Source organism: Cyprinus carpio, chromosome A5, assembly GCF_018340385.1.
Source record: "Cyprinus carpio isolate SPL01 chromosome A5, ASM1834038v1, whole genome shotgun sequence".
NCBI classification, from domain to species: domain Eukaryota; kingdom Metazoa; phylum Chordata; class Actinopteri; order Cypriniformes; family Cyprinidae; genus Cyprinus; species Cyprinus carpio.
The window spans coordinates 24,211,241-24,225,307 of NC_056576.1; the positions used below are offsets into that span (position 1 = coordinate 24,211,241).

Below are 14,067 nucleotides of genomic sequence, written 5' to 3' on the forward strand. Positions count from 1 at the left end.
ACCGTGATAGACCATAGCTCTGCTCTCCTTGCTCTTTTCAGACTGTGGCTCTGCTTGCTGTTGTTTGCTCTATATTTCTCTAGGTATTGATTGCTATTATGGCAAATCCAATGGGCACAATAGAACTCTATCAGCAAAATACAGGTTAATTATCTTGAGGTCAGGCGGTCTCAGATGCACACAAAGGGCTTATCCTCTTCGCACATTACAACCTAACATTAAATCGTGAGCACAAATTATCACCAAGGTTTTTTTCCATTCAACAAATGAACTGGCAGTAGGAAGGAGAGCAGTGTTTAAGCATCAACATCAAGACTTTAGATGTTTGCCGACTTCTCTTTTAAAAAGGCCATTTGCTCTTTATAGTCAAAATGAATATTTCCAACTACTGTTTGGGATTTAAGGTGCATATTAGATCATGATAAATGATTTTCACTTTGAGTATACAGTGTGAAATTATTTATACTGATTGAGATTTCACTCGTACATAAATCCAGTCTTTCTCCTAAAAAAAGAAGCCACAGGTCTTTCTTTTCACTAGAGGCAAAACAGACAGTGCAGACCTTTGACTGAAGGAAAAAGTGTTATTTTTGCTAAGTGGAGTGGGAAGCTGTCGGACGTTTTACTTATGCTTGACTGATTGGCCTTATTATAGAGGCCCGTCAATGAGCTTGAGTTAATGGCATTGATTGTGGATATTGTGCTTTTTCCCCGGCTCCTGCAGGGACTCCAGTGAATCGGATTCCTATCATGGCCAAGCAGGTGTTGGATCTCTACACTCTCTACAAGCTTGTCACTGAAAAAGGCGGCTTAGTGGAAGTCATCAATAAGAAAATATGGCGCGAGATTACCAAAGGCCTGAACCTCCCTACCTCCATCACCAGTGCGGCGTTCACCCTCCGAACACAGTGAGTGAGATAACTTCAGACGGGAACAACCTGTTGATAACTGCCAGTTGATTCTCGTCTATCTTGTCCTGATCAATTATCTGCTTTTAAAATAAAGAGAGTGAAGAGGGGAGTGTGTTTGGTAGAAGTAAGAATGCGCTTTTAAAGAGATTTGTACAGCAAAATTGAGATTCATCAAGCAAACAATAATGCTGTTTATGCATGGTACTTTATTGAATCAGAACAATGTGAATTTAAAGGCTAGGGCTCACTATTTATTTAACTTAATATAGTACAATTAATTGTTAAAAACATGGCTTTTATGGTGAAAGAACCTAAAAACAGTAGGACGTAATAGCCAAAGACATTCTGCATATGTATAAAGGCTCTGAACAAAAGAACGCATCCTGTGTGAACAACTGCTAAGACACATTGACAGACTTGATTGCCAAATGGATTGCTGTAGACAATATATTGACTTCTAAAGCTGCTTTTTGACTAATGCTTTACTCATCTAACACTCATCTAAGTTTCTTTTTTTCTTCAGCAAAATGTTAATATACTATTGTTCAAAATTAAGAAATTTAGGCTCACAGAGGCTGTATTCATTTGAACAAAAATACAGTAAAACAGTCATATTGTGAAATACATTATTACAATTTAAAATAACTATTTTATATTTTAATGTTTAAAAATGTAATTTCCTGTGATGGCAAAGCTGAATTTTCAGCAGCCTTTATAAAAGTATTGAGTGTCACATGAAGCTTCAGAAATAATTTTTTTCATGTTGAAAAACAAATTCTTTCATAATTCTTTTCAGAATATTTTTTTTTTGTTATACAACTTATATACATTATTTTTTTTAAATAGTCAAAATATAATCTTTTTATTACAATGTAAAAGTCTTCAATGTCACTTTTGAATTGTAGTGTATATGCAATTAATTGCAGTTCATTTGATTAATTTACTATTGTCATATAATTAATTTGATTGATTTTTTGCACCCCTAATAGTAATAAAGAGATTTTAACTTTATGAATTTTAGGAAATTTTACATTTGACTCAAATATTTAACTAATTTAATGAAAACATGTTGTATGTGTTTCAGAAATATAGTTCTGTTTCTGTTGCTACTTTCTGTGTAAATCGCTGACGTACTTGGGGAGCACATGAACTTGTTTGTGCAAGTCCACTCTCAGCACTGTTATTTAACACAATTGCATAACTCTCTAAGACATGCAGGTGTCCTGTAGCCCTGTAGTCAGTCATAAGAAAACACTATGGAATTTGAAGGCAGTCATTATTACGTTATACACATATACATATATAAAAACAAAAAAGGCTCTTTATGTAGACAGTTGAACAGACAGTTGGCCTCACATCCAGGTCAGGTAAATACAGGAATGCAAGAAATTTCACAGCACTGTTGAGAGGAAGAATGTGCACTCAATACATTGTAGTGTACATTGTAGTGTAATCTTTCTGTCCTCCTCCTAACAATAATATATATATATATATATATTTTTCTGCACTGTTGAGAGGAAGAATGTGCACTCAATACTTATATATAACTATATGGTATGGTGCTTTTATATATAGTGTATATGTATAAAAAATATCTGACAAGTAAAATCTTAAGATAATATGTCACGAATTCAAGTTTAAGTTAAAATGCACTAGGAGTACTAAGGATTACTGAGACTGGGTGAATGGTGCAGGTTGTTTGGTCGCTCACTGTTTCTGAAATAAAACAGGGAATAATAGGGAGCGCCAGCCAATGAGATTTAGGTTTGAGCCAATAATGGACCCACTACCCGGAAAAGTTCTTAAAAGATAATAATCCAAAGGAATGCTGTTAATGACAGGAACTATACAACAAAAAATATTGTTTACGTGTATCGGTCAATCTCTCTGATCTCTGCTGGATTCATGCGTGTGTTAAGAAAGGACGGTGCGTGCGCTTCACACTAGAGTTTACGGTATGTCAAATCAAAATAGGGATCGCTTAATGGAGAGTGAGCGCCAGGTGCAATGATTGATTGGCAATTTAATATTCTGTGGCTAAACTTATACTAAGTTCCACCACACTACTGGCGAGTAAAAACCAAAATCTGAGAATTTATTAGCCATTGGCTAATATTAGATATCATTTAGTCTCCCAGAGTGAAGATTTAGTCGCATATGCGAGTGATTTACTTGTAATGTAGAGGGTTGTACATAACAATCACTTTGAGATCTTCTGATCAAAAGTCATTTTAAAAATGTCTCAGAAACATTAAGTTTGTTCTGAGTAAAGCTCCTGAGCTTTTATATGATATTTAGGTGTAGCTTCACGTTCTGTCCTTTTTTGTCTACAGGTATATGAAGTACCTCTATCCATATGAATGTGAAAAGCGGGGACTGAGCTCTCCCGGGGAGCTTCAGGCAGCTATCGACAGCAACCGTCGTGAAGGGCGGAGACAGAGTTATGGCTCCACCCTCTTCAGCTACTCCCCCGTGGGAACCCCCACACTGCTGGCTTCCCCAAAACTCCAGATGCCCCACATCAGCATGCCCACTCCTAACGGTGGGCACATGACTCAGACCTCTGTTATAAAGAAAGGTTTGTGTTTGTATTTCCCTTTGTCACAACCTATTTCTGGAATACCTTAAAAAAAATCAATGTTGAAATAATAAATATTAAGATACAGCTAAAAATACAAGATTTTACCTCCCTTGCACAAGAATTCTTTGCTGTATCGATATAATAATATAGACTACATTGAGAAATAGATAAAATAATAAAAATGAAAATGTAATTATGTATAATACAACAATAAAAAACAGCATTTTATTGATGGTTGATTTTTAAAAAGAAAGAGAAAGAAAAGTGTTATTCCTGATCAGGAAATTGAATGTTATTGCAGACCATGTTAATTACAACATAGATCCTCCAAAGAAGAAGTTATCTCTCTTACACAATAACACTGCCACATCTTACTCACGCTTATTCCACGCAGTGGCTTGAATGGTCATCAGAGCAGACAGGAAACAGCTTGCAGGACTTCCTCTTGCCCACTCTGCCAGTTTCCGCATCACAGCAGCAGGAGCAATGAAACACAAAGACACATGGGCTAGTTCATGATTCAGTAATGTGCCCATATGGAAAAAGTCACGCAACTTTAAGGATCAAAGAGCCTTACGAATCTGACAGTATTTCTAGTGTTTACAAAGCAGCTTTAAATAGATGTCATGACCTATGTTTCATACTCATACTTCCTGTGAGGATGTTGTTGCAGCATATTTCTAAACCTAAATTTGTAGAATAAAATGCTGCATTCAGATTATTGAATAACTTCCTTTTCATTTGCAAAAACATTTAACAATATAAAATGATGATTTTAAGTGAATCAGGTCCACAGTATTAAAATGAATGTCAGATAATTAAAATAAAATATAAAAAAGAATAAAATACACCAACCATTCAAAATGTTGAAGTGAGTGAGATTTGTTTTTTTAAAGAAATAAATGTTTTTATTCAGGAAGGATGCGGTAAATTGATCAAAAGTGATAGTAAGGACATTTATAATGGTACAAAATACTTCTATTTCAAATAAATGTTGTTCTTTTGAACTTTCTATCCAACAAAAAGTATTACTCATCATTTATAATAATAAGAAATATTTCTTGAACAGCAATTCAGCATTTTAGAATGGTTGCTGAAGGATCGTGTGGCACTGACTGAAGACTGTAGTAATAATGACTGCTGAAAATTCAGTTTTCTCAACTGCTATGCTTCACTGTTTGTAAGTGTTCGGTGTGGCAAAATTAAGCATCGTAAATACAAGGTTATTTCAATGTATAGGCTATAAACTATGGGTAAATCGTCCACTACTTAAAACAGTAGGAAATTGTTTTAAGTTGGCAGTTTTCCCAAGATTTGGGATGTTACATGGTAGGGATGTGCATCTCCATAACTGAGGCCGATGCGATACGCATCTCGATGCATAGCCAACGATGCGATACGATTCACTGCTATTACGATGCGGTGCGATACGATTTCGATTCGATTCAACACGATGTAATTCAGTGTAATACGATGCAATGGAGAAAAATAATATGCTGTGCAATTCAGTATGTAGATATTTTAACTTTTATTTATTTTGTTCCAACAGAAATCTTATCTTAAAGTATCTTAAGTGCCATCTGACTTTTTACACATGGCTCTTTCACAAACAAAAGATTAGTTTTTTTTACAAAACCAAAAGATTAAATAAAAACAGACATTCTTTTCCTGTTTTGTCACCAGTGTTGGGGAAAGTTACTTTTAAAAGTAATGCCTTACAATATTGCGTTACTCCCTAAAAAAGTAACTAAATACGTTACTTAGTTACTTTTTATGGAAAGTAATGTGTTACATTACTTTTGCGTTACTTTCACGTTACTTTTTAAATATGAGCAGGGCTTGATTGTTTTTAATATAAGAAGTTATATTTGTTGCTTATTTAATTTTTATTTAAAGTAATGTGTTGTATTGATTTTGTATCAGGCTGAAGGAAAAGTAAATTCACGTCTGTACAGTAGAACACAGGAGAAGAAGGTTCAACACTCTTCAGCAATAAAAAAAAAAACAATGAAGCACAATTGTTAGTTTATCTAAAGTCATTTTTGATTATTAGTATGGTTGAACTGGATCATTAAAGGTCAGCAGCAAAGACACTGTTAATAAAATGGCAATAGATACATTTGTGTTATTTAATATATTTAGTTATTGCAGGTTTGCGTCATATTCTGAGTTTGCATTTCACTGTTTTGATTCATTTTGATGAATACTAAATCTGTTTTTTTTTTTTTTTTTTTTTGTGAGTGGGATGAATTAATGCACATTCACATTTAGTCTAGAACTACAGTAACATCATGTTCACACAGCGCACACAATGCCTCCATACTTCCGATTTCTCCCAATATAGGAACAGGAGGCTTGTCAGTCAAAAAATGGGAATACAAAGTAACTGGCGTTACTTTTTTGAAAAAGTAACTCAGATATTTTCTTTTAAATTAAAAAGTAATGCGTTACTTTACTAGTTACTTGAAAAAAGTAATCTGATTACGTAACTCGCGTTACTTGTAATGCATTACCCCCAACACTGTTTGTCACAAGTTACTTTTAACAGCTCACACATTTAACAGGTGAAACAATTTAGGAATGCTGCTCAGGGATAAACAATAAAGAAATGTTATTGTAATTTGCCAGCAGGCTAATGTGATTTCAGCAGGCTAACTCAGTGAGCAAAAAGCAGGTGCTGTTTTTTTAACATAAGCAATACAAATAAAAACCTTTCACAAACAGGTAAACAAAAATGTAAATATATATATATAGAAGAAAAACTAGTATTGGCAGTCACAGAGAAAAACTGCTAGATTATTCCCTGTGTGAGCCTCATTGAACACTCTAGTCTGAAGAACGTGGTTTTTCAAAACCCACTCATTGTCAATATAGTGTGCTGTGATAGTTACATATGAGTCCGTGGCACAAGACGTCCAGCCGTCAACCGTAATTGCAACTCGTTGGGCATAGCTTAGTGACTCGGCTATCTCTCGTCTAACTTTGTCATACAAAGCAGGGATTTGTTTCTCAGTAAGCTTTCTATTTGGTATGTGGTACCTTGGCTCCAAGACATGGAGGAGGTACTGGAATCCCTCGTTCTCTGTAACGCTGTTAATCCGTTCTAGGTGGTAACTCTCAGGAGGACACCTCTCGGTCTCCGTAGTGTTGTTGTGATATGTCATAATCACGTAGCAGCTGCAGTGGTGATGAGAGAACGCGCTTCTGCAACAGTTCAGAAAGGAGAAATCAGTCTAAAAGTTACATAACAAAATATTGGTCGCTTTATAACTAGTAAAAGAATAGCGCATCTACTAATAATTATATATGAATAAATCGGTTTTTACCGATGCAGATATGTTAGAAAAGATGCATCGCGATACAAATGCCAACTGTATCCGATGCACGCTTATTTAAATCGATGCATCGCATCGTAAGCTTTTATGCCAATGCACCGATGCAAATCGGTGAATCTTACCATCCCTATTACATGGTCCACTATTTCTGTTTTGTTGTAAAAGTGTTCTGTCACCTAAGGAAGTTACACACAGACTTAATGATGATTTCTTGCTCCACAGAGGACTCCATGCTGTCCAACTGCTTGACTAACAGGGTGGGCATCCCTGTGTCTTTGGCCAGCCACCACAGTGCAGCTCAGGCGGCTGCGGCTCAGGCTGCAGTAGCTGTGCAAGCAGCCGCATTGGAGCAGCTCCGGGAGAAGCTGGAGTCTGGAGAGCCACCGGAAAAGAAAGTGATGCTGATGGCAGAGGAGCAGCAGAGAATAATGCAACATGCATTACAGCAGAATCTCTTCGCCATGGCAACCCAGCTACCCATGAACATCAAACTGAACAACAGAGGTGGGTGCAAGGAATGCGCAGATGGTTCTCATATATGTTTGTTCAGTATATGCTTTCACAAAATTCTCTATTTTAGTTTTTTTTTACTTTTAAGACTCAAACGTAAAAAGATAGTTCACCCAAAAATGAAAACTCACTTACTTACCCTCAAGCTGTTCCAAACCTGTTTGAATTTCTTTCTTCTTTTAAACATAAAAGATATTTTTTAAGAATGTGGATAACCAAACAGTTTCTGGTCCCCATTGACTTCCATAGTGTATTGTTCCCATAACAGCAACTTGAAAGATGAATGAAATGGCAGCAGTTTTGGAAAGCCTTAAGTTTGACTGCCATACAAAACATGACGAAACATTAGCCTTCCCATTTTTTCTTTATCAAACTGAAGGAATTTATGAAAAACATTTTATTAATGAAATAATTATTTTATTTTAGTATAGTATATTATGATCAGTGTCATCTGTGAGAGAATAATTCTCAAAACAATACTGAAAGAATTTATGAAAAACATTTTATTTCTGAATATGTATTATGAATAATTGTTTATGAATGATGAATATTCTTGTTATTTTATAAAACTGTAACAAGTTGTGTTTGTTGTCTTCTGCATCATTGCTACTCTTATATGGTGGGACAATGTAGCATAATGATATAATGCTGGGCAGGATTTTCACATAGAAAAACTCTGCAATTTAAAGATTATATTAAATAATATTTTGTGTTAACCTGCAAACAGATATCCACAGTAATGAAAGAGTGAAAACCGAAAGTCGCTGACCTCTTGGAAATATGAATCCTTGTGTGTTATTTATCCCTTTTTTGGTTAAAAAAAAACTACTTAATGTATGTCTGTTGAATACATTGTGTGTAATGTTAACAGTTTGTGAAGAAAACAGTGAAGAAATGTTTTATTTATGATACAGGTGCCCCATGCAATTCTCTATCTAGAGAAGTGAAAGCCCCATTTTTTGACAGTAGTCACCCCTAACTCTTTTAATAAACCCCTCCTTATCCTGTCACTCATGAGTTATCACCGATAGTTGGTGGCACGCTTCTCTTGCTTCTTGTGTTCCTTTTATAAATGCTCATATTGAGTTTTTCTCTTTCTCGCTCTCTGGCTCCTCTCTTGACAGATGATAGACAAGAGACTGCATTGAACCTGTCTACCAACGGCATTAGCAGCATCAACATGTCAATAGAAATAAATGGGGTTGTCTACACAGGTAAATAGAGCGCCGTTTGCTGATGTAATTGCAGGCAGGAAATTCAATAAGTTATAGCAGCACCCCCGCGCTTAGTCCTCCACACAATTTGATGTCTTTGCTATAAAATCCATCGTAATGAAGTGGCAAGTCCAATAGAGTTAAAAAAGTTAAATATCTTAAAATTGGGCCTGGGCGCCAGGAGGTCGATGGAGCTTATTGTCTTTCGTGCCCAAGAGAAAGGCCCTCCGCCTTTACAGCTAGATACAGTGCTTGTGCCTGATGTGCGAGAGACAGTAATTACTAGAAGATGGCTCATAAGCTTGCTGGAAACATTTCAGGAGATCAAGTTGAAGTGGCATCAGATTTATCATTTTTACTGAAGGTTTGTTCTCTGTGAAGTTGTAGAGCCCTAGATCATAGTGCTTTGAAGGTTTTTTCTACGGCGGATGATTTAATGCTTTAGTTTAGCATAATTAATTATATAAGAAATGGTCGAATAAAAACTATAAATTTAATTGCTTTGTTTAAACTCTTTGCTTTGTATATTATGTTAAAAACCTAAAATAAAATATATAAACAAATATGTATTTAATCATGTCCTTGCCAAGTCACACTGAGTAGTAGCACAGAATGAGAAAGGGGCTGTTTGCACAGGATGCCTCTTTGTGTGTAAAAAGAGACAGATCAGAAATTAATAGAAGTGAATGAAGGGATCTTGAGACGTTTTTATAACATTTAAATGTAACCAATTTATATGTAAAAAAAAAAAAAAAAAATGTTTTCATGGTGCATGACACTGAAAAAAAGATTTTTTTACATACAGTATACCAGAAATTAAAGATCTGTTTGAACAGCACATAAGTCTACTTCATACAGTTTGACAAAATGGATTGGCAGTGACAGGCTTATGATTTGCCTTCACCAATCCTATCATGTCTGAAATTATCCTAGATTCTGAAGATATCCTCCGAAAATTTTAGATATATGTGATTCATTTGATTTAGGAGAATTTCCCGCAATTAATTTAAAGGGGTCCTATTATGCTCTTTTACAAAGTCTTGATTTTGTTTCGGGGGTGTACTAGAGCAGGCTCTTATACTAGATTGTTCGAAAAACACACTCTCTGACATAGTGATAACACTCGTTGCCTTCTCTAGTGCAGCTCAACCAGGTCTCGTCCCATTTGTCGATATTATTGATATCACAAATCCCGGAAAATATGTGTTGTAGTCCAAACGAGTCGTTCGTTGTAGTTTTTGAAAAGTGATTTCTGTTAAGTAAAATATCTCCTTTTGAAGTGGACTTTGAGCTTTGTAACTTTGCAGATCTTTTTTATGCTCAAACAGCAACATAACAGACTAACTAAAGCTGAAAAAGTGAAAAAGCATAATAGGACCCCTTTAAATAAAATCTATAATTAACTTTCTTCATATCCTTTCAAAATCTAAGTGTTTCTTTAGTCAGCATCTTCACATTTTTCATGTGGATTTTAACAAAATTCAGATTCTTTATCAATATACAGACACCATTTATTTCAGTTACTGTATCTCCGGTATTGTGCGAATGAAAAAAAAGTCAAGGGGGTGTTGATCACATACAAAACATGTTGTTTGTTTGTTTATATTATATGTTTATGTTATTATTTACATTACTATTGACTGTGATATAATTATTGCATGAAATGATCTATAATCATAATATTTATTGCATAAGAATATTTTTAATTGCACTTAAATGTTTTTAATAAATATATACAAACTGATTGAGTGACTGAACTGCTGGTGTTGGGTGGTTTGGGTGTTTATATGCTTTGAAACTAACTTTAAATATGTGTCTGCTGACTCCAGGGGTCCTGTTTGCCCGTAAGCCGACCTTAGGTTTCATGCCAGGCAGCCAGCAAGTCCATCACCAACACAGCTCACAGGGAAAGAGCAGCAGCCCAGGCCTCAGCACCCAGATGCAGCCGTCCTCCTCTTCCTCCTCACACGGACCAGCCACCTCCCCTTGAGCTTCTCCCTTCCCCCCGACAGGGTCATTCTAGGTCATTCTGTTGGACCGCTGTTTTCTGTCTCCTTCAATATACAATATACACTTTTTACTGTTTTTCTAACCCTCCCCCTGCAATCAGGACAGGAGCGTCCGTCATCTGAAAAACTTCAATTAAGGCTGAGCACCAACAGCTGATAGCTGCACATTTGGAGTGTGGTACATTTACATATGCAGCAAGTTGCAGCTTGTAATTTTGTTCTTATGAGGATGCATTATTCAGTGTGGAGCGACTAAACTGTACTACGTGACAATGAACCATGAACACAAGGAGCGGTGTGATGCTCGAGAGGACGCGATGTTCCTCAGACAGAGTGAATGCTGCATCAAAGCAAGATTCACTTTCCTACACAGATCCTGATGTTGTGGCATCTTTATCTTTACTTGTTGCGTTCTTGAATCAAACCGCAAGAGCTACTATCAGCTAGAACCAAAGAGAACAAGAGCAACATTTTAGTGGTTTATTTGATAATGTTACAATAATTAATGCAGAGTTTTATCACCACCATCACACATCTGATGCCACTGCAAATTATCAGAAAATTAAAATGAATTTTAATATCTTGATTTTAAGCAAAAGCACATCCCATTTAACTTGGGCATCAACTAGTCAGGGAGAAACAGTTATTTACTGTATTACTGCTTAAATATATGTTTGTAAAGAAAATATATCATTATATCCATCGAAGCAGTCTTCTCGAAATCTTTAAAGGACTGGGAGAATCATAATTCTTGCCATATGTGCAAGATTGGTCATGTATAGCTTGATATTGAGGAAAGCTGACAGAATTATATCTGCTATATTCTCTTCTCGTGACTGGTTTTGGCCTGCGGCCGTGGAGAAATATATTCCATTGATTAGTGAGTTATTTGGGGAACACTTGTCGACAGTGTTTAATGATTTTCCAGCACCTCAGCTCGTGTTTTATAGCAGAGAGATTTAAGTGTTCATTAAATGGTTTAGTAAACAGAAAAATGGGTCACACTGATTAATAAAGGTTTCAGAAGTCGAGGGTCAAATGATATTGTGACGTGTGACTGTGAGCTGGATGTTGATCACAAAAAATGTATTTCAACCAGAAAAGAGAGGCTTTTGAGAAGAAGATTATGTGCCGTGAACAGGCTGAATGTGGCATCAGTTCATGAGGTGAGATCTCTGTCGTGAATAGAATCCAATTTTCATCAAGTTTTTAACAACGCACTTGCATTTGAGAGTTCACCTCTCGTCCTTTATTCCATTCTCCTTTCTTATTTTATGTTTTTGCTCACACTCTCGTCTTGTTTATTTCTTTTTCTTCTCTTTTCTGTTGGTAAGGAAATGGGAGGATATTATTGTGTCGTTTTTTTTTAGAATTCAGTAGACGATTTCAAGTATTTATTATTACTTTTATTCTCTTCCTTTCATGTTGAAACTTGGGCTGTTTCAGTGCTTTCAGAAACATCGCTTTTTTTATTACAGCCCAATACCTCACAAATCCTGCAAACCTGTACACAGATAATAGATTATGAAAACAAGATATACCTCATTTATTTCATTTCTATGATTTTTATTGTGAAGCCACTTGAAAATATTTTTTCAACAAATCACTGGATTTTTTTTCTATTGTGTATTGTTTTACCAAAGAAGGGAATATATAATGAACACACATCTACCTCATTTGTGATAGACTGTGCCAACAACATAATCACAGCAGCCAGTTTTTAATCATAGCCTTTCTGGTCCAAATTCACTTCTGCCTGCGTGATTTGTGCTGCAGAACCAGAGGCTGGACCACACAGGGCTCGACACGGCGTCCTTTTCTTTGCTTGTTTTGCCATTGTTTTGTTTTGATTTTTATGCACGGGGGGAAATAAAATACCAGAAGGATACTATTTTATGAATACAACTGTTCAAAATGATTCAATATGGATATGATCCGGGTTCTTCATCACAGTATCAGTAGACGTTTGAATCAGATCTAAAATTCATCTTAAGTTAAGCGTTTAGTTAATGAAGTGTTTTTTTCTGTTCACAACTAACTGTGGCTTTCAGAAAATATATAACCTACTCTAAATCAAAACTAACTAAAAAAAAATCCATTGTTTTCTTTTGTACTCTCTTTAATGGGATTTGAATGTGGAGACATGCTCAGAACAGGACTTATTTTTAAAAATGCCAAAGATGTGACAGTATTGTTGGGTTTATGATTTCAACCCGATACTGTCATTCTTAACTTTTAATCTCAAGCAGCAGAAAAATGTTTTCATTTGATCCTGCTGCGGCAAAACTTGATTTTAAGCACTTGGATCAAAATGTTATCCAAAAAAAAAGGCCAAGCTGTATATTCAGTTAGTCTCAGTGCACGGATGGCAATGTAAGAATGTAATAACAGTTTCCAGAGTCTCAGCACAACTAATGATTAATGAAACAAGTAAACCTGACCATCATTTTGTTGTTGTGCAGGAGCAAGGAGTAATGAAAATATATAGTCTATATTTATGTGGAATTACAGAGGGCACAATCAATGCACAATTGTCTGATTCCTGTTGTTCAGTGTAATTTACCTCTTGATCAGCGTATGAAGAGACTTGCTCTTATTTTTCACAGCAGTGGCACTGTCTATTCCTTCACATGGCTGTCTGTTCTCTCTTCTGCTCGTGTCACTAGACTGCAGAGATTTCTAGAGCAAATCAAACTCTGGTCTCCAGAAAACTCTGGAGAAGCAAAAAAAAACATGAATCAGAGTGATTCCATAACCAACGTTTTTACGAAATCACATTCACAGGCTTACTGATGACAATGTTGGAACATTTGTTCATAAAAAGACTTATCATTCTAAAAAAAAGATTGACTCATGTGCTTAAAGAATAACATGTTGTTTACCTTGTTTAGCTATGTCTGCGATGCTATGCTGGTAGATTTTAGATCCTAGTATACGCTGTGTATGAAGCTTATTTTCCTTTTATTCACTTTGGATAAATCCAGTGCATTATGGGAAAGCTGGATTGTGGTGCTCAGGGGTTAAAAAAAAAGAAAAAAAAACTGGTGAGAGGTTTTTTTTGTTGTTGTTTGTTTGTTTGTTTTGCCATAGACTTTTAGCATAATTAGAAATAAAAGTACTGCTTTCCACTTTAATGTCCAGTTGAGTTTTCTTTTGGTTTTAAATGTTTGTTAAACTGCTGTAATAAAAGTATCATTGAAATAAAGTTTCATATTGATTTAATATGTGATATTGGTTATGAAAGGTCTTGGAGAGAAAGAAATTGCCAAACATAAAATACAGGAGGAACCACTGGCTGCAGCATAAACTATTTTACATCTACACTAACAGATGTTTGGGGTCAGGGTTTTTATGTTTTCAAAAACAAATCTCTAACACTCACCAAGGCTGTATTTATAAAATCAAAAATTATTTTGTTGTAAAATAATAATATTTTGAAATATTATTACAATTTAAATAATTTTTTAATATTTTAATATATATTTAAAATGTCATTTATTCTTGTGA

At 35.4% G+C, this 14,067-nt stretch overlaps 1 protein-coding gene across 1 annotated transcript in view; it reads left to right on the forward strand.

The window, feature by feature from the left end:
• The window catches only part of LOC109046183 (AT-rich interactive domain-containing protein 3A-like), a 68,290-nt gene extending 54,603 nt beyond the window's left edge, over positions 1-13,687 (forward strand). The window contains exons 3-7 of the mRNA XM_042756609.1: positions 725-908; positions 3,245-3,489; positions 7,050-7,331; positions 8,462-8,551; positions 10,381-13,687. Coding sequence (XP_042612543.1) covers positions 725-908; positions 3,245-3,489; positions 7,050-7,331; positions 8,462-8,551; positions 10,381-10,541 — 962 coding nt within the window. The 3' untranslated portion in view covers positions 10,542-13,687. The remainder of the gene's footprint in view (positions 1-724; positions 909-3,244; positions 3,490-7,049; positions 7,332-8,461; positions 8,552-10,380) is intronic.
• The last annotated feature ends 380 nt before the right edge of the window (positions 13,688-14,067 follow it).